This window comes from Octopus bimaculoides, chromosome 16 (assembly GCF_046866305.1).
Source record: "Octopus bimaculoides isolate indiv1 chromosome 16, ASM4686630v1, whole genome shotgun sequence".
Lineage (NCBI taxonomy): Eukaryota > Metazoa > Mollusca > Cephalopoda > Octopoda > Octopodidae > Octopus > Octopus bimaculoides.
In genome coordinates this window covers 28,899,081-28,926,060 of record NC_142943.1, presented here as the reverse complement: position 1 = coordinate 28,926,060, position 26,980 = coordinate 28,899,081, and the positions used below count along the sequence as shown (strand labels likewise).

Here is a 26,980-nt window from a genome sequence, read left to right as displayed (position 1 = left end):
GCATATCTATCACTTTAGTTCACTTGTCCTACTTTACAACTAACGAAGGTTTTCTACATTAGCAACACATTTGCAATCATCGTTCCACAGGCGTGGCTGTTTGGTAAGAAGTTTGCTTCCTAAACACATAACCTTGGGCCAACCAAAGCCTTGTGAGTGGATTTAGTAGACGGAAACTGTGAAAAACCAGTTGCTTGACAACCGGTGTTGGTATGTTTACATCCCTGAACTTAGCAGTTTGGCAAAACAGACCGATAGAATATGTACTGGGCTTAAAAGAATAAGTAACGGGGTTGATTTGTTTGGTTAAAATTCTTCAAGGCAGTGCCCCAGCATGGCCACAGTCTAACGACTGAAACAAGACAAAGATAAAAAGATACTCAGCATTTGATCAGTATTAAGGTTTTACTTGTCTTGAATAAATCATTAGGTGTCGGTTTGTTTCCCCTTTTCATCCTGTAATTTTTTTTTTTAAATAAAATATTCACAAGATAGAAGCAGCATTAAAATTGGATATAAAGAAGTTGAATGTTTTCCATATATTTTTACTCCTTTCAAGCTCCTTTAATATTATATTTCTCTTTTATCTTACTGCTTGAAGGTGACAAGTGTATCGTATGGCAATGGTTATCAGCTTAGCTGGGTCAATTTCATAAGCTAAGTTGTATCACTCCACTGCTAGTGTACATCCTCCTCAGTTCACTGATTACAGTAGGTATTCCATCAACTAGAAACTATGACTCACAGCTATTTGAAGTCTTGTTCAACTTTATCTTGACATGTTTGTAGTAGTTTGCCATATTTCTGTATCATCGCATAACAAAATAGTGGAAATCTTGTTTCAGCAGCATTTTTAACAAAACAAGGTCTAAATATTTTAAATGAAAACAGACTCAAGTCTCCTTCTGTATTTATTATTATTATTATTATTATTATTATTATTATTATTATTATTGTGATTCTGCTATTTTTAATGTGAAAGATGGTTATCTCTGGCAATATTAAGGATGGATGAATTCATTTGATAATGGTAGTCATTCCATTATTAAAGGTTTTTAAATTTTAATTCATTTGCAGTGGGAAATGCTTAAGTTCTCATCTAAACTTAGTCCTGGATGATCAGTTAGACCTTGGTACTCCAGCAGTGACCATCTAGATTTTCTTTAGTCAGTATTTCTAGGATTACATTCATTATCCAATGTCTTCTTTTATGAAGATCATAGGGTATGATTTGTGGGTAATTTGGCTGCAGTTTCTAGCACATGGAGAAACCACTTCAGAGCTCTATTGTGCTTTGAATACAGACAGTCCTGTACCAGATGCTTTAATATAAGTAGATACTTCCTAGCAAATGTCTCTCTCCTCTACAAAATTTGGCTCTAACGGAAAATAAAATACTTTATGGAAAAAATCTCATTTTTTGTCATTCCTTAACATATTTTAATCATTGTGTGAAAGATGAATTTGAATGAAATCCTAAGTTGAGAGCATTTGGTCATTTCCTTAGACCATCGTTGGATTTGATATATTCTCCCTAGTTTTCTGTATTAGTCTAGAACCTTCATCATCATCATCATCGTTTAACGTCCGCTTTCCATGCTAGCATGGGTTGGACGATTTGACTGAGGACTGGTGCAACCGGATGGCTACACCAGGCTCCAATCTAATTTGGCAGAGTTTCTACAGCTGGATGCCCTTCCTAACGCCAACCACTCAGAGAGTGTAGTGGGTGCTTTTACGTGTCACCCGCACGAAAACGGCCATGCTCGAAAAAAATGTATAAATGCAGAATATGCTAATATTTAATGAGCATCATTGAAAATATGTTCAAAAATTTGTATATTTTCTTAAGTAAACTGTAGATGTTTACTATGATAGAATATATCATTTGTATTTTTCAGAAGAAAAAAAAAGTAATTGAAGTTAGTTTTTAGAATGTAAATTGAAGGTTGAAAATATGAGAAATGCCTCCCAACTTGTAGATGTGTGTTTTGAAAAACTGCTGCTGAAAAATCAAATACTTTTTCTGTAATGAAATTATATTATTTTAAATGTCTAGGACAAGTCATTAAAAGGCTTGCAATGTGTAGTAACTGTTGGGTAATTAGTCAGTTTACAGGATTTACATTTCATTGTAGCTTGTCAGTTGTAATTTTGAATGCATATGCATTTAATTTTAAACATATCCTAATGAACTTATTTTAATTAACATTGGAAGTAGTCGCAGTAAATGTTTAATAACCAGAGTACCGATCAAATGGAAGTCTAAGCAACTTATGTTGGCAATAAATGTTTTTGTCTCTGGCTAAAGAATAGGTGATGGTCTACAGCAGCTGGACAGGTGCAAACTGTGTATGATCTGCTGGATGTGCTGCATAAATTTGCATAAAAGGCTGAGGTGAAGTGAGTCGAGTGTAGCTGGTTATTGAAGGTGTTCACTGATGTTTACAAGAGAGATCAATGAGCTGATTCATCTCTCCTGCAAACGGATTTGATGTTGCTGAGTGAGGGGGGGAAACAAAAAAAAAACCCCTATTCTGAACCTGTTAGTTACAGGGTGTGTACACCAAATAAAATCTAGAAGGAAGTGATGTTAAATTTGAGAATGTTGGTTTTCACTGAGTGGATGACACTGGGAATTCTTTTTAATTTCTTCCTCCTGTATCGCTTGGCAAATAAAGATATTAACCTAATATCTTCTAAATGCCTGTTGAATATTCTTCCTTTCTAAATAATTTTCTCTTTTTCTTTTAGTCGGGTTTTAGCTCTGACAAACTAGAGTGGTACAAGACTACTGTAGTTTAGTATTTATTCTGAATTTAGGTCAGATGAGATAATCATTTCAATTACTTCTTTAATTACAACTTTACTGAATTAAATTGCAAATGTTTAATATAGTATATTGCCAGTTTTATAGTAATTTCTACTGAGTTAAATTAGGATCATAACTGACTGTATGAAATATTAAGTGTTATTATTAAAACAAATATATATTATTTTTAGATACCATAATGTACATTTGAACTTTTGTCATTTACACATTCTGTAATTACTAGACATGATAATTACTGTTTTTTTCTTTTTTTCTGTGTGACATATTTTAGACAAGTGTAGAAAGCAACCTCTCTGAATTTATTCTTCATGTAACTTGTCCTACTTCCACCTGAATGTCACTAATCACTTGCACAGATTAGTTTAATCTCTCAGTCGTCAAAGAATTTTCAACATGCTGATCTTCCATGCAAGAATAGTGCTTATCCATTTGTTCATATCTAATGTATTCACACCCATAGTACATAGTAAACATCACAAGCCAATAAAGAACCTTGGTATGTAGTTGCTCAATCTGAAAAATGACAACCACATTTCCTTATATTACATTCTACTGTTTTAAAAATAGTTTGTTTTTTTTTAAAATATATATATAATGCCACAATTGGAAAGCCTTTCAGGCAGGAGTATATGAGTAGTTTAGCAGTAAGAGCCACCCAAAAATGAACCCCATAAACTATTCACTAAACTTCATTATTTTTTTAAGGCTCGGTCAGAGGAGTGAGGGCAACACCTGTGACCATTTTTAGGGTATCAGAGACTAGTTGGATAAAGGTAGCAAGTTATCATTAGATCAGAGATATAGCCTAAATTCTTACAACAGAGTAAACACTGCTAAAGATACTTAAAAGTATTGTGGTAGTGGTAAACTTGGCGATAGTCCACCACCCAAGACAAGAACACTCCCTCTGACAAGCTTCTGCAGTTTCTGTCCACCAAATTTCACCTACAGTTGATTGTTGTCTGTAATTCCAAGTTAGCTCTGATCCAGCAAGGTTATGACACTAACATAGCCTGCATCATCATCATCATTATCGTCATCATACATCTGCTTTCCATGCTGGCATGGGTTCTTTTAGCCAATTATAATTGAGCAACTTAAATACCATGCTAGGCACTACTTCCATTAACTCCAACTTCACAAACATCCTCTGATGAGAATATGACATCTTAGTCTTCTTAGCAACACCGAGACACTATCACTATTCTCTCTGCCTGAACATCATACAATAAAATCCCTCTAATTTGGTAAAAATATAGATCTTCTAATTTCTGGTCATCACTTCTCTGTTTCCCTTACCATTACTGCAATAGTTTCTACTCCTGTAAATAAACAAGCTATGTACTCTCTCCTCGTAGGACCAATCTCTTTCTCTCTTTCTCTCTCTCTCTCTCCCTCTCTTTAATACTGTATTTACGAATAAAGCAGAAAATATGAAATAGAAGTATTACAGAAGTCTATGAAATATTGTTTCAATTTTCAGCACATCCTGTTTCAATAACCACAGCTGTTTCTAGTCTTATGTGTGTATGCACATCCGCACATGTCCACCAGATTTTTTCTTTGTCTCTCAAATCCATTGTAAGGCTTTGGTCAAAGTGTTGCTCAGTGGGACTGATACTAAAACCATGTGGTTGGGAAGCAAATGTCTTAACCACGCAGCCATGCCTCCCATCCCACACAAACTGCCCTTCTGTCCTATCAACCAGCTCCCCACTCCTTTCCCTGGACCCACTCTATTGCATTCTCCTCCAGTCTTACATTTATCTCATCACTCACCTTTATCTTTGTTTGCTTCTGCTATTACCTGTTACTCCTTTACCAACTCCACTCCCAATTAATCCCCCCCCTCCCCCCCCCTTCCCCCCCCCCCCTTCATACTTCCCATCGTACTCTTACCCCTTTCATCTTCTCACTCTTTCTGGTCCTTCTGATGTCTTGCTTCTTCTCTCTTCACTTCCCCACCCCCTCTTATACACCCGAGGTTATTGAGAACTGTCTTACTACACTTCCACTCCATTCTGATGTTGTCCTTTCTCTTCTCCTCTTCCCCCTCTTTGATCTGCACCCCTTTCGGTCATTGAGTACCTTCATGCTGGTAGTATAAGAAAATGCACCCAATACACTGAAGGGCATCCAGACATTGGACATCCTCTGGCTTTAATGCTGCAACTCCAACTTGGACTTTTACACTGGATTACCGCCAAGATTACTTTGGATGTTTTTTTTTTTTTTACTTACACAGAAACCCTCTTGTGTATTGTTCCCCATTTTTCAATCATTCAGTACCTTAAATCAATAACTAAAACAATTCCTAAATAATGATTTCTAACATAGGCATGTAGCTTCACAGCCATACACATCCTTTTGTATTATCAATACATAATGTTGTGCATTTCAATACACATCTTTTACTCCTATTTTCTCTCATGGAGATAGTTTCACAAATACACCCGCCTTCACTCACACAGTCTTTCTCTCTTGCTCATGTAGTCTCTCTCTTTCTCTCTCTCTTTTTCTCTCTCTCTCTCTTTCTCTCTCTCTCTCTCTCTCTCTCCTGCACAGTTAATATTTTTTTAACGTGATTATCTGATTGAAATTTCGTATCTTGCATTCAAAAATGATGACATACATTAACTGTGAACCCTTCTGTTTCATATTAATTACTATGCAGCTGACAAACCTCTCCGTAATTAACAATATCTGCTAAACACTTAAAACTCTTTACTCCAGTGTTTGAATTAGAGAATGTTTCGGTTGCTGTTAACATCTAAACAAACAGAAAACACTGACAGAAATATTAATGTTTAACAACACTGACATTTAAAACATTAGGTAAGAACTTGAAGACAAATTACCACCCACACGTATAGACTTGATATATTTTCAGCTTAAGACTATGCGTTAGTAATTGCACCCTGAAGTAGCCACCCTGGCTAAGCTTACAAACTGCTGTATGCATTTCCTTGCCTCATTTCAGAAAATATGTTTTAGTAGCTTAGGGTATTGTAACTATGTTTCCCTTGGTATTTTCTAGCACTAATTGATATGTTGGTTATACTATTTAAAGTATTTCATAATAAGTATAACCAACATATTAATTAGTGCTAGGAAATATTTCCATAGCCTAGAAAGTGATTTAGTCCCACTTATGCACTTCAGCTGTCACTAGTTTGTCTTTCAGGATTTTATTGGACAGCATTATCTAGTCTACCTCTACCTTAAATATGATGCTTAAGATATGATTTGATGAAGATCTTGCTGTATTCTTCTTTTTTTATTCTTTTTACTGGTTTCAGTCATTTGACCCTAGGACTTAATCTTTGTAAGCCTAGTACTTATTCTTTTGGGGTCTTTTGCCAAACTGCTAAGTTACCAGGATGTAAACACACCAGCATCGGTTGTCAAGTGATGGTAGGGAGACACATACACACACACAGAAATATATATCTGTGTGTGTGTATATATATATATATATATATATATATATATATATATATATAAGACTTAACAGGCTTCTTCCAATTACCATCTACCAAATCTCCACTCAGAAGGCTTTGGTTGGCCTGAGGCTATAGTAGAAGACACTTTCCCAAATTGCCATGCAGTGGGACTGAACCCAGAACAATAAGGTTGGGAAGTAGGCTTCTTAGCACACACCCACGCCTGTGCCTGTTGTTTTTTTAATTTTTATTAGTAGGTTAAGCGAGTATGTAAGGCTTGTTTGTTAACTTGTATCTGAAAAGTAGTAATAGCCAGAAATTAAGGAGTTGGAATATTGTGATATGTTGACAAATCAATGGTCCTTTGGGGCATCTGTCAGGTAACAAGTGTTGCACCTATGTCAGTAGTCTTCAATTAAAGAGTTATTGGCTACTATATTATTTCAAGTCGTGTGTGTGTGTGTGTAGCCAGGATTAAAGCTAACAAATTTCTCCAGTTTCTATTTTGTTAGTTTTACCATTTACTTGTAACTGTTATCGACAAAGACACTAGATGCATAACATTATAACCCTTAAAACTTCTGGAATTATATGGCTTTTTGCTTTACCTTATTTTATAAGGTACTTACCTTCTCTTACAATGGCTGTGGTAAAAGTATCTGGGTCCTGTCGAGTCTAGGACAATAACCCCGCCCCCAAGGACAATTACCCCTGAGGACAACAGATGATGATTTAAAACTTAATATTTTAGAGAAGGGGTAATTAACCAAGCGGGGTGTAATTTTCCTAGGAGGTAGTTGCCGTCAGGGTGAGGGGGGTGGGGGTAGTTGTCCTCGGTGGGTAATTATACTGATACAGTCCTGTGCACATTGGTTCCTGTGCTTATATTTATAATTGAGGAAAATGATTTGACATTCACTGTAGCAAAATAAATATCAGTCTCCGTAGTGTTCCCCAGTCGCCTGATTGTAACTGGATTTCATCTTGCGTCACAAGCTGCAGCTTTTATTGTCTGTCGGCTCGAATTGGTTGGATCGAAGCCAGTCGTTTGACATCTACTCATGCAAGCAAATGTACTTCACAGATGGTCTGAGACCTTTAAACAAGAAGAGATGAACTTTCTTTTGCACACAACAAATATCTGTAATCAATTCTCAACAAGTTTATGAATTCTGCAGTTTTTTCAGTTGATAGTGCCAGCTAGAAATCACATATCAAGTCTTTTTTTATTTTTATTTTTTTTTTATATAAATATAACTAACAAAGACGACTTCCCCAAGAGTAAATCATCATGCTCACCATCATCATTTTATGTCTGCTTTCCATGCTAGCATGGGTTGGACAGGTCATCAGCGTTTGCATTTGGAGTTACTACCCTCCACATGTACATTGCTAACTGCATCAATGCATTTTCCCCTGTTGTTGATAGCCAATACTTATAAGAATGCTAGTGTTTCTGCATCCAACCCAAGCTAACAGGGGAAAAGGGTTAATGTATGTTTATATTATAAAGGATGCTTGGCAAATGGCAGTCATCATGTCCTACCTCAATAACCTCTGTTGCATAAAGTTTCTTCATGAAGAAATCTATAAATAACTCTCAACTAGATTTCTTAGGCCTTAACACTCACATTTTTTTCTGAAGGTAAAATATATTCAGCACTAAAAGACCTTGTATTATTGTGATTTAATCACTCATTGCTGTTTTCCATATGTTAAGTGAATGAGTAAAAAGACACACACACACCCACACATCAAATAACTTTAGTCAGGGTAATGAAATAGTCTACAACATTCACTAAATTTTCCAAATTTAATCCAGTGTGTATGTAAGATTATATATATATATATATATATATATAACATACAGCTCATACTTTCATCAGATTAAAATATTTATTACACACACACACGTGTGTGTGTGTGTGTATAATAAATATTTTAATCTGATGAAAGTATGAGCTGTATGTTTTCTCATATTATCTCATCTCATTGAGCTCTACAACTCAGCAGTTTCTTTACAGATAGGCCAAAATGTAAACCATTTGTTATACTGAAGTATATTTACGAATATAAAATAACCTTGTTTGTGGATTGAAATCTGAACACTATGCAAGTTCTGTGTAGCACTGTGTGTACCAAACTAATTAGTTTCGGTGTTTTAAGAGTTCATGCTGGAGTTTGTTTAATCCACTGTAATGTTACCAACAATTGGTATATAACTATCGGAGAAAATGCATTTTAATTCACAGATGCAGCTAATTTATGTATTTCTGTTAGTTTGATAATTAAGAAATTTGCATAACCAGCCCACTCAAAAGTACCTTGGATAGTAAGGCGACATGCCATGCTTGAGGAGGCCTATTGAGTCAAGTACATCAAAATCAAATGGAAATTGTAGTTGTGATCCTTGTACATAAGGCTTTGGTTGGCCCAGGGCTATAGTAGAGATGCAGCAGGACTGAACCTGGAACCACATGACTAGAAAATTAATTTCTCAACCACCTAACCATACTCCATACTTGCACTATGCTGCATTTATTTCCATTATTTCAGATTTTGTGTGGAAGGTGGTGGTGAGCTGGCCAAACTGTCAGTGTCATCATCCTCATCATCATTTAATGTCCGTTTTCCATCCTGGCATGGGTTGGACAAAATGTTTAGCTTTCTATCTGTCTGTTTCTCTTTATGTTCTGCATTCAGATTCTTTTGAGATCGACTTTACTTTTCATCCTTATGAGTTTGATAAAATAGTACCTGTGAAGTACTGGGGTCTATGTAATTAACTCCCCCCCCCTCAAAATCTGCTGGCTTTGTACCAAAATTTGAAACCATTATTTATAGTTAGTATAAAATGTTTCATTCCTAATTCCTTGCATTTATTTCATTATTTTGCTTTGGCAAATAACTCCAGTACTATTTTAGTAGAAACTTATAGAAAATTAGTGATACATTTAAAGTTTGTAAATAATATGAAATAATTTCAATAAATTAACATTGATAAGCTATTCTAATTGACTTGTTTATTTAAAATGTAACCATGTTATTTTATAGATTTCCTTGAATGGTCTTGAAGTGCTGTGTTTGATGGTTGATCGAATGGGAGAAGAATTTAAACCTTATGTTAATACAGGTAAGTTTTTTTAAACATTTTTGTATTCCAGGAAAAAGAAAAAAAAATGACTAGATTAGACTTTTCTGGAATGTATCGAGTGGAAAGTAATCTTGACAATTTCTTTTAAGACATTTTTAATTGATTTATCTTCTGCAGATCTTTATTTTGATGAATTTTGAGCTATAGTATGTAGCCATGGGTAATAAAATAACAAAATTAAAACCATCCCAAGAAGGAAGCTATGATTATTGTTTAATTAGAATATTTGGTGAATTGTTGTTTATTATTTGATATGGTTTTGAAAAAAAAGGATAGGTTTCAGTTTTCAGAAGACATTGTAACAAGATTGTACCTACTTCTTTCTTTGCCTTTTAATGTAACCATATAAGCTACTTGCCAGCTAGTTTTTTTGTCCTTCTCTTGTTTTTAAGAATGTCTCCATGGTATATAATATGGAAACGGTATTTAAATTAAATTTTGGTTTGGTGGTGAGGCAAGACCTTCGAACATTAGGCCTCACCGAGGCGATGACTACTGACCGAGACCTTTGGAAATGTGCTGTGCGTGAGAAGACCCGGCAAGCCAAGTGAGATCGTTGCCAGGGCCCCTGGACTGGCTCTTGTGCGGGTGGCACATAAGATGTACCATCTTGAGCGTGACTGTTGCCAGTACCACCTGACTGGCCTTGTAGGGTTTTTGAGCGAGATCGTTGCCAGTGCCCCTGGACTGGCTCTTGTGCGAGTGGCACATAAAAGACACCATTTCGAGCGTGGCCGTTTTCGTGCGGGTGACACATAAAAGCACCCACTACACTCTGAGTGGTTGGTGTTAGGAAGGGCATCCAGCTGTAGAAACTCTGCCAAATTAGATTGGAGCCTGGTGTTGCCATCCGGTTTCACCAGTCCTCAGTCAAATTGTCCAACCCATGCTAGCATGGAAAGCGGACGTTAAACGATGATGATGATGAACCACATGGTTTTGGGTTCAGTTCCACTGCACGGCATCTTGGGTAAGTGTCTTATACTATAGCCCTGGACTGACCAAAGCATTGTAAAAAGATTGGGTTGATGTAAAACTGAAGAAAGCCTCTGTGCGTGTGTGTGTGTGTGTGTGTGATAATGTCCCTCACCATTGCTTGACAGCCAGCGATTGTTCATGTCCCTGGTTTATAAAAAAGAGATCTGGCTTTGAATAAAAAAAGTACTGGAGTTCATTCTTTCTCCCCACCCTAATAAATTCTTCAGGACAGTGCCCCAGCTTCGCCACAGTCAAGCGACTAAAATAATAGATAAAAGATAGGTAACATTGCTTGACCTTGAAATCTATTGGTATTCACACATTGGTTTTGCAACACTGGGATTTGGTCACTTGTTCAATATTTTGTACAGTTTTAGTGGATAATTTGAAAAAATTATTAGAAAAAGAAAAGTCCAGTAAAAGGGAAAAAAAATTATTTGATTCTTTAGCATTCTGAATTACATTTAAACTATGATTTGGATATTACTTAATTGGTAATTAAGTGAACCATTACATTTATTAAGCTAAATATGTTTCTTTATTTGATATGAGACAGAAAATATGAGATGCCCTTGATAATTAGTGAGTGTTAAATGTACTGTCTTTATGACGGTAGTCAATTAGCACAATATATCACATTTTAATTAATCGTTTTACTTTGAAATGTTTAGCTCTGTTGTATTCATAAAAATCATAGAAAGTAATTACACATATATAATTATGTAGTTTTTAAAAGTTGTCAGATAATTTGCAATGTTGTAGTTCTTTACATTTCTAAGATATTTGTTAATCATTCCTTTTAGCATATTTCAGTGTTTTACTTCCAGATTAGATTTGTTGTTTTAATTACTAACTTCAGCTATTTAAATTCTTTCACTTTATCTAACAGCTTGAAAATATAAAATATGTACTGTAGAATATGAAAATGAAAGGGGGGAAAAAAAAATCTCTGAAGTTCAATAGACATATGTGTCTTAAGTAAAGGTTAGGAATATCAGAATACAAATCTACATAAGTAAAGTTATAATATATTCAAACATCAAAATAAAATTTGGATACTCATCATCATCATCATCATCATCATCATTTAATGACCATTGTCCATGCTGATATGGGTCTGATTTGGCATGGTTTTCTATGGCTGCAGGCCTTTCCTAATGCCAACCACTCTGAGAGTGTAATCAATGCATTTACATGTCACTGGTACGGGTGCAATTTGCATGACACTGGTATCTGCCATGACTGCAATTTTGCTTGGTTTGATGGGTCTTCCTCTCAAGGACAACATAATGCCAAAGGTCTTGGTTATTGCCTCCATGAGGCCCAACACTGGAAAGGATCTCAGCCACCTTATGTCCATGAGGCCCAACACTCGAAAGGAACTCGGCCGCTTTGCCTCCATGAGGCTCATATTTTCCAGCAAACAAGTTGATGTTGTTTATAATGTAAGCATTCAAAGATGGCCACTATAATAAAGTACGAGGATGAGACAAAAAAAGTAATGCCATTTTGTTTAGGACAGGTATAATTATCAACACAGGAACATGTATCATGCATCAAAATGAAGCTGGTCCTCTGTGGATCACATCCCTACTTCTCAGTATAATCACCGTTTCTCTTAATAGCAATGTTCCACCTTTGAATGAGAGCATGTATCCCTGCCCCGTAAAATTCTGTTGACTGTTCTTCTTCACTACAGTTTTCACTTCCTCATCACTGGACTATCATCTCTTCAGCCCCATGAAAGAGGGTTTGAGAGGCAAACATTAACAGTCAACATAATTTTATAAGGCAGGGATACAAGCTCTCATTTGAAGGTGGAACATTGCTATTGAGAGAAATGGTGACTATGTTGAGAAGTAGGGATGTGATCCACAGAGGACCAGCTTCATTTTGATGTATGATACATGTTCCTGTGTTGGTAATTAAACCTGTCCTAAACAAAATGACATTACTTTTTGACTCATCCTCATATTTAGAATGTATTGAAAAATAGAATAAACTGCTTAAAACTTTGAAATACATGTCCTGTATATCCTGAAAGTTTTCTAACATCAGTAGCTTCTTCAAATTTTATTCTAAAAGACTTAGAAAATTTTTTTGTAAGTACATTGAAGCAATCATCTAAATTCTATGTGGCTGTGTGGTAAGAAGCTTGTTCCCCAACTACATAGTCCAACCCATGTTAGCATGGAAAGCGGACATTAAACGATGATGACATGACAGGCTTCTTTCAGTTTCTGTCTTGCAAATCCACTCACAAGGCTTTGGTTGGCCTGAGACTATAGTAGAAGACACTTGCCCAAGGTGCCGCGCAGTGGGACTGAACCTGGAACCATGGGGTTGGTAAGCCAGCTGCTTACCACACAGCCATTAAATATCCATGATGACTGATCTTACCAATCGGTTTCCTGTAAAGAATACAAGGGAGTGTTAGGTAACAAACTGATTATATCCCCTTCCGTATCGGCTAACTATGAGCGTAAAGTTATATAATTGGTTTGTTATCTAACACTCTATTGTATTCTGTCTGCAAAACTGATTGGTAAGACTAGCCGTGATGGATATCTAATACTATACATTTCAGATAATATACCCATTCTACTGACAGTTGTACAATATTTTTACTCAATAAGTACAATAGAATGCACTGTCAGTGGTGGTATAGGGCATCGAACATGCCAAATAATCTTTTACTTATTGAGATAAGATGAGAAGAATTCAGTTTCTTCTTCTATAAACAAAAAAAAAAAGTCTATTTCCTCTATGACATTACTTAGTAATGAAACTTTTTGCAAATGTTTATCAAGTAAAGTCAATGCAGAAGGAAGATGTGTGATTCCTTTCTAAAATATGAGGCTATTTTATGACCTAAACGCAATACCTCCTAACTATACTGTAATGATATTTAGTATTTATTTCAAATTTTCTTTTCTTTTCTTTTTTTTTTTTTAAAATATATTTCCACACTACTCTGAGAATTATCATTTTTTTTTCAAAAATCTATTTTCAAATTTCAGACTAAAATGTCATCCAGTATTTTTAATATCATTTGTCTAGTTGGTTTGGTTTATTTAGCTGTCTACATAATTTTGAAATTATCTTTTTCCTTCCAGTCCTTCCTGCTGTTGTGGACAGGTTAGGAGATGCTAAAGACCAAGTGAGTAACAGTTTTATTTCTAAGAATTTCTTGATGTTCATACACTTTCTGTGTCTCTCCGTCTTTGAAACGTAGTTTATGACATTTGCATCAGAGAACAGCAAAGTTTTTAAATTGATAACCTGATTCTTATTTCAAATTATGACGTGCAGATTTGATTAGTAATATCATACAGAGAAAGTAATGACAAACAAAAAATTGAACTGCTAAGTGTTAATTTAAAAAAAAAAAAAAGAAAAAAAAAGAAAAACACAATTTTCCAGAAACAAAAATGATCAGGCTTGGCTGATAATTTTTTGGGTTGTACAGCACCATTGGCAGCTGTTTTCTTGGATTGACCCATACCTTGTGAGTAGAATTTGGTTGACAAAAATTGTGCAGAAAGTCTCCCTGGAAACTGTTGTGTATGGTGTATTATTTAATGCCTTGTAACTTTGTGGTTCTGCAAGTAGAAATCAATGAAGCCTGTACCAGACCGAAATATGTGCTGGTATTGATGAAGGCAGTGCCCCAGTATGATTGCATTTCAATTACTGAAGCCAGTAAAAGTATAAAAGTGCAAAGTGGTTGGCATTTGGAAGGGCATCCAACTGTAAAAACCATGCTAAAGCAGACAGTTTGGCATAGTCTTCTGCCTGGCCAGTTCCTGTCAAGCCATCCAACCCATGCCAGCATAGAAAATGGATGTTAAATGATGATAAATAAAAAAAGTCTAAATAAATAAACAAAACAAAACAAAAAACAACCTTCATTTCTATAATGACTTCAGCAGAATTTGTAGTGTTGTGGTTTTCATGACTTATAATTAATTTTTGAAATAGAATTATGAGGTAGCGTAAGTCTGAACTCAGTCACAAGAAAACAAGTAGTAAAACCACGTGTCCTTTAGACTGTTGCTTGTTGTAGTATAACAGAAAAAGACATGATTGTTGTTAACATGTTCACTTCACAATTACATGGGTCTGGGGTTAACTGCATTGTGCAGCACATTGTGTTTTAGTTTAGCCTTGGATTAAACAAAAATTGGGTCGACGGACTGTATCTGATTTTGGGTAGGGACCTTAATATCTGCTTTTAATATCACTGTATGACCCTTGGGTTTCTTTTTGTGCAGTTCATTCTGGTGCAGTGATTTGGACAAAGTCTTGTGATGTGTGAAAATATTTTGGAAAGGAATGTTCATAATTAATAAATAGTGTGTTTTCTCTTTTTTTCCTTTCTTGCACTTCATGCGTTCTACTTCTGGGATTACCACATGTCAGATCAAAAAATGTTTGGTGTTGAAAACTAAAGGATAGAAAACTGCAGAACAACCTGATATCTTGTTAAAGGCTGTCAAAGATGTAATGTTATTTAAAGAAGTCTTGCTTCTGCCGTCTCCGATTGATCTTTCACAATCTTTGGAAGCAGCTCAAAATTATTTCTTATTGACTAGAAGGAACAGAGGAGTTAACAGAAGTGTTGTGGCTATAGATTTCTTTGATTGGCAGAAATCCAAAGAAGGCACAGTAGAAGTGACCATTGTTTGCCAGGAATATTTCATGCTAATATCATTAGTTATCAAGGTAGAGATATAATCAAGATGGGAAAATATAGATGAGATAGAAAAAAATCTCCACTGAGAAATGTTATTCTGCAGACTTGTAAGCTATCCAAGCTAGCGTCAATAAACATAACTTTTTTGTTTTTTTGTTAAAGTGATTGTAATTTACTAGTTTTGTTGTTTTAGCATTTTGTGCTTAAGTTGTTAATGCATCTACTTTTGTGCTACGATGTCCTTGCAAACTAGTTAAAATTAGAAAAGCTAGGGTGGTAAGCTGGCAGAATCATTAGCATGCCGGACAAAATGCTTAACAGCATTTCGTCCATCTTCACATTCTGAGTTCAAATTCTTCTGAGGTCGATTTTGCCTTTCATCCTCTCAAGCAGTTGACTTAACTCCTTCCCTAAAATTGCTGGCCTTGTGCCAAAATTTGAAGTCAATATTATAAAACCTGTTTGTGGTCTTGATACAGAAAGTAAAACTGAATAATCCCTTTTCTCAAAACCAATGGGGTTAGTTATTTGAATGCCTTAAATAGCCTTATCTTTTTAACCCTTTCGTTACCAAACTGGCTCTGGCTACAAATGTCTTGTTTCCATAAGTTTTAAATTAAAATCTTCCACCAAACCTTAGTCACAATTTATGTTACTAACACTAGCTGAATGGTAACTAAATTATTTTACTAAATTCTTTGTTATATTTCAAGTAATTGAAAGAAACAGAACATCTCAAAATAAAGACAGTAACGAAAGGGTTAAACAATCAGTTTTTTTCTCCCCCTTTTAACTTTGTATTCTGTTTGTAATTATCTGTTACTATAAACCTGAATCAATTAATTTCAACAGGTTCGTGATCAAGCTCAAAAATTGCTGTTGAAACTGATGATGCCGGCATCATCCCCACAGGTAAGATTCAAGGAACCCTTTTCTTTTTTAATTTTTCCTTCTTATACAAAAGTATAATTTTTGTTCTTGGTGATGTACCGTTCTTGTGTAGATCAGTTAAGCCAAGTGAAACTGCAGTTGCAGTTGATGCCAGTATCAGATCTATGGCACTCATGCCAGTGGCACATAAAAAACCACTCACTCCACTCTCAGAGTGGTTGGCATCAGGAAAGCCATCCAGTCGTAGAAACCTTGTTAAAGCAGATTGGAACCTGGTACTTTACTGTAGAATCCATTTTCTTGATATTTTAATGTATCACAACCAGCCTTATTTGGCACAAATATTCTACTTCTTTTAAGGTCAAAGTGGCTAGATTTGGTTTCTCACACCTACTTGTTTCTGTATATATGTTGCAGGAAAAATAATTATGTTTCTCTTAATTTATACTTGTTTATCTTTCATTTCAGTATGTTTTTGAACGAATTACATCATGTTTTACCCATAAGCTCTGGCATGTAAGGGAAGGCATCCTTGTTTGCCTACAAAATACAATAAATACGTGAGTGTTCCATTCTTTTTCTCTGTTTTACCTTGTATTCAAAGCTCAAATGTTATTTCATTTATGTCAATAGCCAACTGTGATCTGATAAGTTTTTAACATGAAACCAACAAGTATGGTTAAGTACAAATCACAAGAAGGTTGTTCCAGTCAGAACACTTGAGGCAATGTGCACACGTGCATATGCAAACAACACAGTTTCTTTTAAAGAATTTTTTTTTATATTGAAACTGAAGCCGAGAGTTTGTTTCATGACTCGAATTCCACACCACAAGCCTGTAAATATGCACTGCAATGTTTGTATGTTTAGGTGTAACTTTTGAAGTGTTATGGCTGTACATATGTGTAGTGCTGTTTACTTTTTTGCTTGCTTGTATAGACCTACATTGATTGTCAAAGAGGGAGAACTTGGCCTGACATTAATATTACAAGATATGTCAATGGCTAGTTTGTCATAGTAGGTATAATGGTTAAATAAGCACCAGATGTAATTGATTCCATTATAATCAGCTATACTCGCTAATTACTGACTGAAGGCAGTAAAATAATTTTGTCTGACATCTGGTATTTCATTTAAATATATCGTGTGTATCATATTGTACACTTATACATGTTTGTATTCTGTCAATTTTTCTATATTTGGGAATTCTGACCTCTACAAACTTGCCTTTCTCTTTAGTCATTGCAAAGTTAGCTGCCCTTGTTTGTTTTCTATGGATTGCAATTTTCCAGCCGTCTCTTTTACTGTTCTGTCTTCTCTTACCCAATTTTTGGACTCTTTATTCCTGGCTGTTGTTGATCTACTAAATTTTCAAAGGGAAAAGGCCAGTTATTGTTAGGAGAAATTTTGTTGCCTTAATTAAGGTTCTGTGGCTTGAAGAAAATAAGTTAATTCTAACAAGACAAAATTGGAAGTACTTGAAAAATAGATTACTTGCTTGGGATAGAAAAAACTATTTTTTTCTCAGTATAATATATTAGGTAAAGAAGGTTGGTGTTTTCCTTGTTAGATGATGTTTTGCAATTGTGTGTCTTACTATACTTTCTTCATGTATTCACAATAGATATTTCTCTTGTTGCAGGTATGGTGCTCGCAGTTTACAATTGAATAAAGCAGTACCATCCATAATCAAATTGCTGGAAGATCAAAATGCTCAGGTGAGTTATTTACCCTTTCGTTACCAACCCAGTTGAAACTGGCTCTGGCTACGAGTACAAATATCTTGTTTTCATAAGTTCTGAATTAAAATCTTCCATCAACCTTAGTCCCAATTTATGTTCCTAACACTAGCTTAATGATAACTCGGTTGTTTTACAAAATTCTTTGTTATGTTTAAAGTAATTGAAAGAAACACAGAGTATCTCAAAATAAATACAGTAACGAAAGGGTTAATGGGATTACTTTGTTCAACTAACTATGCTTTAGTACAAAAATTGAGAGGGTTATGGTTTTAGGAAGCCATTTTCTCCAGTGTTAATATATCACAAACAGTTTGTTCTACTTCATTGTAGTATAGCTAGTACAGGATAGGTACCAATCCAAATTTATTCTTATACAATATTCATACTAATTGTGAAGGCAGTGAGCTAGCAGGATCGTTAGCATGCCGGGCAAAATGCTTAGCAGTATTTCGTCTGCCTTTAGGTTCTGAGTTCAAATTCCGCTGAGGTTGACTTTGCCTTTCATCCTTTCAGGGTCGATTAAATAAGTACCAGTTACGCACTCCGACTTAATCTCTTTGTCTGTCCTTGTTTGTCCCTTCTATGTTTAGCCCCCTGTGGGGAATAAAGAAATAAATATTCGTACTAATTCTGATGAATTGTATGTTTCAGCCTTAATCACATAGACTTAAAGATTGGAAGACTTAAAGTTTTTTTTTTTTGGTCAGTCTGACATGTCCTTAGTGGTAGGTTAGTTAAAAGAATCTCATTGCTCGTTTTGTGAAGTGTAACATTTCCTTTGCAAGATTCACTGCAAAATAGTTTTTGCAAAAAAAGGAAAGGTAGAGGGAGACCCAGGAAGACACAGGATGAGGTGGCGAAGCATGACCTTCGAGCATTGGGCCTCGCAGAGGCAATAACAGGGGACCAAGACCTCTGGAGGTATGCTGTGACTGAGAGGACCTGGCAAATAAAGTGAGTTCACAGCTGTAACCTACACCAGTGTCATGTAACCAGCCCACTCAAAAGTACCTTGGATTGTAGGGTGACCTGCTGTGTTTGAGGAGACCTATTGAGTCAAGTATATCAACATCAAAATCAAATGGAAATTGTAGTTGTGACCCCTGTACTGAAGGCATGTAAAAAGCACCATCCGAGCCTGGTCAGTGCCACCTTGACTGGCTTCCATGCCGGTGGCACATAAAAAGCACCATCCGATCATGGTTGATGCCAGCTCCTCTGGCCCCTGTGCCGGTGGCACATAAAAAGCAACCACTACACTCCTTGAGTGGTTGGTGTTAGGAAGGGCACCCAGCTGTAGAAACGCTGCCAGATCAGATTGGGGCCTACTGCAGCCTCCTGTCTTCCCAGACCCCAGTCGAACCGTCTAACCCATGCCAGCATGGGAAACAGACGTTAAATGATGATGATGAAAGGAAGGGAATGTATTTTTTGATAAATTTGTAATTGTTGCAGAAAACAATTGTAGTTTATCCTTAATAATTTCGTGTCTATACATATATACTACACAGGTTCGGGAAGCAGCTATTAGTACTCTTGTTGAAATTTACCGTCATGTTGGTGAGCGTGTAAGGTATGACTTGGCTAAGAAGGAGCTGCCACCTGGAAAGTAAGTAACATAATTATTTATTCATTTAAAATTTCTTATCACTTGCTTTTGCTTTCTTCCATATTTTTTTGTCTTACTGGTGTCACATGAATTTTTAAGTGCTATTTTTTTTTTAAGAGATCCAGCAAATTGGCCTCAAAAAATACTTTTTTTTTGATAATGTATACTTTTTACTTACATTCCTATGTACTGATGTGTGTGTGTGTGTGTGTGTATATGCACATAATGCATATAGCATATATATTCTAGTAGGAGTGTTGGCGTCAACATGTGCACCCCCCCCTCTCTCTCAATTTGTTCAAACGCTCATGTGTATGTATATGGATGGTTAACATACAAAGAGGGTTTTCCTCAAGATAAATGTCCTTTCTGATGAGACAGTTTTCTAGAATGAAGTTCTTTTTTTTTCCTTCTTTTCCTGCTATTCTGTAGGCACAGGCATTGCTTTGTGATTAAGAAGCTCAGTTTGCAAGGAGAAATATTGGAGTTTTTATGTTTTCATCAGATTAACTGATTGGAACTTCGAATCGTCCATTAAACTTCTCTAAAGAAAGCACTGACTTTCACAAAAAAGTAGGCCTTTTATTTGGCAAGTTAAAAGAAAAGTTCTTGGCTTGAGTTTTTAACTGATTGGGTATAAGCTCTCAAGGAGGCTGATAGCATTCAGTGTTTAGCAGTAGGAATGCTTGAGTCCACACTTTGACGCTAGGAAATCCATCTTTAACTACATATTATCATCAAGCTAGTTGTTTAACCAGTTTGCATTTAAACTAGCTATAACCAGCTTATGTAATCTATTTGTTTCGTGTTCAAACTAGCTAGATCTAGCCTCTCGCACCTCCCCTACATTGTCATTTTTAAAATAAGCAATCACATCATTGAAATCTTGAAGTTGCCAGAGAATGCATGATTAATTCAAAACAATGTAAATAAATACAGAACATTTGAGACCAAGTAACCTGATTGGGTTAAGTCTTATGACTGAAGAAATCAAATTGTTATACTGAGTTACTGAACTTGCAATCATCTGGTGATGGAAGCCTGTAATCTTAATGAAAATGTGAGATATTTCACATAAAATCTAATCAAAGTTTGATCTGAGTATTTTTCTGTTTGCTTAAACCTTTTGACTATATTCTCAATGGATTTTACCGAAGGAAAAATTTCAACTACAGCTTCATTTCCTACATGACTTGTTCCGTTTCTTTTTCCCATCGGTTTATTCCTTTTTGTCTTATGAATGGCCACAGTACAAAGCATCAACTTATCTTACCCATTCTTCTGCCTCTGTGTTTAATGCATTAACTGTCCATATTTGTAAAAAAAAAAAAAAAAAAAAAAACGGTTTTTGTTGCTTGTCTCTTGGTATCATTGTATTTGTTGAAATGATGACTCTTGAGTTACCTCACTTGAATCAAGTTTGTTGTCCATAGAACTTTTCCATTTCAGTGTTGTTTCCCCTTAGCGGGGTCTTTTTTTTAATATTAAATTTGGTCATAAAATTTCTTTGTCTGCTACACAAGGACATTATATTTTTAGGCCTCAAATTATAGTTACTAGTTCAGAATGCTTCTTTTAAGATGTTTTAGCTTCTCTACAAGTTATTCTTAATACCTGTTAATATTATACACTTCTTGATCAGGAAAGTCAAGGAGGGTATCCCTCTCTCTCCTTACCAGTTTTCTAATGTACAGCCAAGGCCTACACAATTCAAATATGTGATAGACCTGGTTTTAACAAAATTACTGATTGCCACGGCAAATCTCTTAGATATTGTGATTGACTTTTGGTGAAGCAGGGAGTTCGACATTGCTGCCCCCTTTTGAGTTTCTTACTGTGATGTAGCTTTATCAGAAATCTTAGACAGCAGAGGGTCGAATGGTTTCTTGAAACCATCTACCCCTATTTTGTGTAGATCTCTCAGGTGTTTTGGCAAGGTATTACATAGCCATGGGCCTTTGAATTCCAAGCTATTGCAGGGCACGGTCCTTACTGTAGATGGGAAACCTGGCAGCTATGGAACCATGCAACGGTGTCCTGTTTGGGGGAATGGTACAACTTTGATTCCAATGTTTGGTGCTATATGTATCTCTCTTTTATCTGTTATCTTTCACTTGTTTCAGTAATTTGACTGTGGCCATGCTGGGGCATTGCTTTCAAGGAGTTTGGTCAAATGAATTGACCCCAGGACTTTTTTAGAATTTTGTATTTGTTCTGTTGGCCTCTTTGCTAAACTGCTAAGTTGTGGGGATGTAGCCATGCCAGCACTGGTTGTCAGATGGTGGCAACAGAAGAACACACACACATATGCCGCCTGACTGGTCCCATGCTGGTGGCACGTAAAAAGCACCATTCGAGCATGGTCATTGCCAGTGCTACCTGACTGGCACCCGTGCTGGTGGCACATAAAAAGCACCTACTACACTCTCGGAATGGTTGGCGTTAGGAAAGGCATCCAACTGTAGAAACCTTGCCAGATCAGATTAGAGCCTGGTACAGCCTTCTGGCTTGCCAGTCCTCTGTCAAACCATCCAGCTCCATGCCAGTATGGAAATCGGATGTTGAACAGTGATGATGATGGTGTTTCTACTTTGTGTGAATGCAAGAGAATTGAATGTAGCTTCTGCACTTTAGTTTCTTTTGGCAAAGAAGTATTTGTGTGGGCGTAAAGGAAATAATTGTTATAAATATTTAAAACTTGAGAATAGTTTTGTTGTTATCAGTTTTGAAAGAAAACTAAATCTATTTGTGATCATCAGCCAGTGTTTTAAATCTGGGTTTTGTCCCCATTAACAAGAGAGGCTGGATCTACCTCAATGCCATAGCAACCAAGGTAGGCAGGTCCAACCTTTGGACTGGCTGATGCCCATTCTCCTTTGCTATCATGAGGATTTTTTTGGGAGCTGGATTTTCTATGGGGAGCATGCCCTTGCTTACCCCCAACCTCTGTTTCTAGAAATGAGTGGTCCTGAGACCAAGGACTCTACTACAATTTTTAAGAAATGTGGAAGGCAGGGATGCTACTCCCTGAGACCCCTTTTGGAGGCCTCCCCCCCACCACTACCTGTGATGTATATAACTACTTTATTGTATAGTGCAAGCTGATAAATCCATCTTTACGACTTTGTGAGCTGCTATAATTCTTGACAAAAGAATGAATGCTGCAAGAGGCTTGACATATTGTGTAGTGGTTGTACAAAGCAAGTGTTGAGGATCGTGATTTTCTGGTAGTTTATGTATGCCATGCTTGTTTACTCTTGGATTGATGTGAACTGCAGCTGGATGGGGAGCATTCTTGATTGCGTGAACCAAGGAGAGCTTCTATGTAAGAGAAAGAACACGAGCAGTGAGGATAATGAAACATTTCAGGCAGATAACTGATAAATTCAGTTTTAAAGATTGTAGTCAAGATCCTAGCAAAGTGACTGCCCTTTGGTGATGTTATGAAACCTGCATGTAATTTATTTGTCAAAGCAGATCTGTTGTGGAACTTCACTTTGGTATACGCCATAAACAGGACCAAATCTACATCACTTTAGATCATTCAGAAGCCTATAAGCGTCAAACCACTTGGTAGCCATTCTTGAAGTGATTAATTTCTTCCAGTTTTGTTGGGTAATCATTCAGTATAACTGCATCTGTTTAACAGTTCAGGTGACTAACAGTACCTTGATTTTTGACATCATGCCCTCAATTTGGTATGGCTGCTCCATTTTTCTTTTCTTTTTTTTTTTTTTTTGGTCCAACTTTAGATATTTATATCAGCTAGCTTGAATTGGAGAAATAAATATATTACCCATTTCTGAACTCACGAAACTGGAGAAGTACAAAGTAATTAAAAGAATAAAGATTAACTGGAACATGCCTACTAATTAGTAAGCTTGCGGTTTTCGGGAATGTATTCCATGTTAATGAATGTCTGATTTTTGGACTTGTGTGGTGCCGACAAAGTTTTTATGTGAGTAGAGAGCGAGACAAGATACTATTAATAGCACTCAGAAATGGATTAAGAAGGAGGAGGAGGAGTAGTCCCTGGTTATAATGCTTTGTCTTCTATTCCTTGAGATGGTTAGAAGCATTCATCAATGATATAATGCATCTGTTGATTTTAACACCTGAACTGAATATGTAAGAATTAGGTGTTTTTGTTAACATTAGTGATGGGATATAACCTAACAATTTTTTAAATAAGTGACCACCCACTTGATCAGCCAACTGATTTAATGATGTGTATTATGAAGTGGATTTATATTCAGAAATGCATTCTTTCAATTTGTTATCTCTGAAAAGGACTTGCTTTTAATATAAATAATTATGACTTTGTTCACACTTAGAATCATACATTATTTATTTGTGCCAAATAAATTTCCTGAAACCTGTGAGGAAGTTGATTTTCTGGTTCAGTAGCCTATGGTTAGCGTTTGATAAATGATGTTGGTTTTCTGTGACAACAGCTTTGACATGGACATTGTTTTTTGAACTTTGACCATGAATTTATTAAATCATTTTTTGCTTGGGAAGAAAAGAATTTGTGAAATTTGTTGATCTTAACAACAAGTAACACGGTTTAATTTGACAAACTTGTAGCATGTTCATACATCAGCAGGAAATGGTTTCTTGATTAAATAAATTATCATCAGCATGAAGGCCAGTCAGGCTTCTCTGTTTTTGTTTCTCACAAGTCCTTCTTCAGCTAGGCTACCAGATTAACTTCTTAATTTCGTCCCTTCTTGTTCAAATTCTGCCAGGATCACCTTTGGCTTTCATCTTTCTTGTCAGTTGGTGAGTTGATTCAGTTGACTAAATTAGTGTTTCCTACTTCTAGAGCATATATTTTAGTGTTCCCTGTGAAGTTGGTAAAAAAATGTATCATTGTCATTTAACATCCGTTTTCCATGCTGGCAGGGTTGGATGGTTTGACAGGAACTAGTAAACCAGAGATCTGCACCAGGCTCCAGTTGCCTGCTTTGGTATGGTTTCTATGGCTGGATGCCCTTCCTTATCCTTTCTACAATAGGCACAAGGCCTGAAATTTTGGGGGAGGGACTAGTTGATTACATAATAATAATCCTTTCTACAATAGTCACAACTTACTTAAATTTCATCATTTAACTTTTTCTGGTAGGTTCTCCTTTTTTTCTTTATCAAGAATCCCATAATAGCACTAAATTTGTATTCAACTAAATATGGTGATGAAAATGCAGTTAGGATTTTCGCAATGGTCCATAAGCTCAGGATTAAAGTTTGTAGTTTGCTGCTGCAACCATAATTGATAGAACCTATTCTTAAAATTCAGCTTTCTTGGTTTTTAATTCAATCATTCCTTCTTACTTTTGCATTTCTGTTTCCTCAACACTTGGAAATGGATGTAAAATTTAATCTGGAATCTGTTGTTGTGAAAACATCTTCAAATCATTTCAAGAAATACTTCCAAATGATGGCAGTAGACCTGAACATCATGTATTTCTTTTTTTTTTTTTTTTTTCTGAGTGCTGTAAAACTTAGAAATTAGTTAAAATTTTTCACATTCCATGTTAACAGAATGAACTTTGCACCATATGCATCTATAACAGCTGCCATTTAAATTAATTCACTTCATAAAATACTCCAATAAATTAATGAAACTTAAAAGATAAAACTGACACGTGAGGTCTGTGTCACTTCTTCATGTTGTCTCACATGAAAATCTCAAAAAGATTATAGAAGTGACATTCAGCAACTCGTGAATTCCACTGTGGAGGAGCCACATTCTTTTTTGTTTTTCCACAACTTTCTGAATAATTTATAATTAAGAGAATTACTTCTGATTTTCTTAAAGGCTGTAACAATGTATTGCAATAAGTGAAGGGAGTGACTAATTAAGGGTCTTTTTTTTTTTGTTACTAAATGTTATTGATGCACTGTTAATATATTTCATATTGACTTTTTAAGTGTGCAACAAATGCATGGTGGCAGCCCACCACTAACAGAATTCCATCTGTTGCAACAATCATATTTTGTAAAAAGGAATTACCATCTATAACACTCTCTAAGTGGTTGGTGTTAGGAAGGGCATCCAGCCATAGAAACCATGCCAAATTAGACTGGAGTCTGGTGCAGCCTTCCAGCTTGTCAGCCCTGGTCAAACTGTCCAACCCATGCCAGCATGGACAACAGACATTAAGAGATGATGATGAATCTCTTTTGCTTGAAAGAGAGAAAGAGAGAGGACTTACCTTCAACAACAAGAAATATCTTTTAGTAACTGTTGCCAAATGTTATAACATTTTAGTTATTTTATCTCCCTTCACAAGCGAAAAGTAATACTTCATTCCCTGCCTGAATGAGTGGATGCCTTCAGTTGTAATGAAAATTGGGCAATCTTCAAGTAATTCCATTATGTATCTTCCTCATTCTTATCCATTTTGTCTATTGGTGTTCTAGTTATTGCTCAAAGGAACGATATGTAGAACTTTATTAGCAGCTAGTAAGAGCAGTTCTTCACCAATAATGTCTGGCTTTCTAAATTCGGGAAACATTAAGGAAATTTTGTAAGAAGTGTGTGACCCATGACTTTACATCAATGCTGATGAAAGAGATTTTAGTGAATCTGGCTGATTGGCGGTGGGGCTAGGGTCTGTTGTTCACAGAATAAAGCCACATCTAAAATAGTCAATGCTGTACTCCTGTGATTCTCTTATGGTTTCATCTATAAAAAGATATATTGTGTATTGTTTTTTGTTTGTTTTTTTCTATTATTCGTTAAATAAGATCATGCTGTCACTGCACTTGACATAGTTTTGCATTCAGTTGGTGATTTGTATTCTTTTCTCCTTGCATTCCTCACTACTCCTTCCTTCCCAATGTCTGCACTCTTCTCCATTGCCCTCCTGACTCTTCCACCATCCTCAAAGAGGGCGCTGGTGACTAATTTGAGAATTCCATTACTAAATTCTACCACCCTCCTTTACCAAAAGTGGACTCTTCTGCTGCATTTGTGATTAAACATATAAAAACAAGTGTTGTCAATTGTCCTCAAATCTGAATTGTTTTTATTTCTTCCAGAAATGCCCTCATTTTAGAATGGATCCTTTTCCTCTCGGTTTTCTTTGCAATTTAGCTTTTGCTTGTTTCAGTCATTGGACTGTGGCCATGCTGGGGTACCTCCTTAAACAAATCAACCCCAATGCTTATTTTTTTAAGTCTGATACTTATTTTAAGACATGGGGATGTTAACAAACCAGCACTGGTTGTCAAGCAGTGGGGGGAGAGAGGGGAACAAAGACTCTCACACACACATGCTTCCACACAGTTTCTGTCTTACCAAATTCACTCACAAGGCTTTGGTCAGCTCAGGGCTATAGTAGAAGACAATTGCCCTAGGTACCACGCAGTGGAACTGAACCTGGAGTCATGTGGTTGGGAAGGAAACTTCTTTCCATGCTTCTGCTACATAAAGAACATTATAAGAAAAATCATTAAATTCCTTGAGTCTAAATTCCAGCATACTTCAATTTTCTTTTAATAGTTTGGTGGCATTCTTCCTTTTTGGTGCAGTTAAAAACATGTTTGACCATGTCTGCACAAATTTACATAATTATAAAAATTATTTGTATCTACCCTGCACATGAGGTGGGGAGAGACTACCAAATGGT

The 26,980-nt window shown here is 36.0% G+C and overlaps 1 protein-coding gene across 1 annotated transcript in view; it reads left to right on the top strand.

The window, feature by feature from the left end:
- Nucleotides 1–26,980, top strand: part of LOC106878380 (CLIP-associating protein 1-B) — a 157,840-nt gene that overhangs the window by 27,164 nt on the left and 103,696 nt on the right. Inside the window, 6 exon segments of the mRNA XM_089364292.1 lie at nt 9,331–9,409; nt 13,525–13,568; nt 15,957–16,016; nt 16,464–16,555; nt 17,638–17,713; nt 19,249–19,346. Coding sequence (XP_089220418.1) covers nt 9,331–9,409; nt 13,525–13,568; nt 15,957–16,016; nt 16,464–16,555; nt 17,638–17,713; nt 19,249–19,346 — 449 coding nt within the window.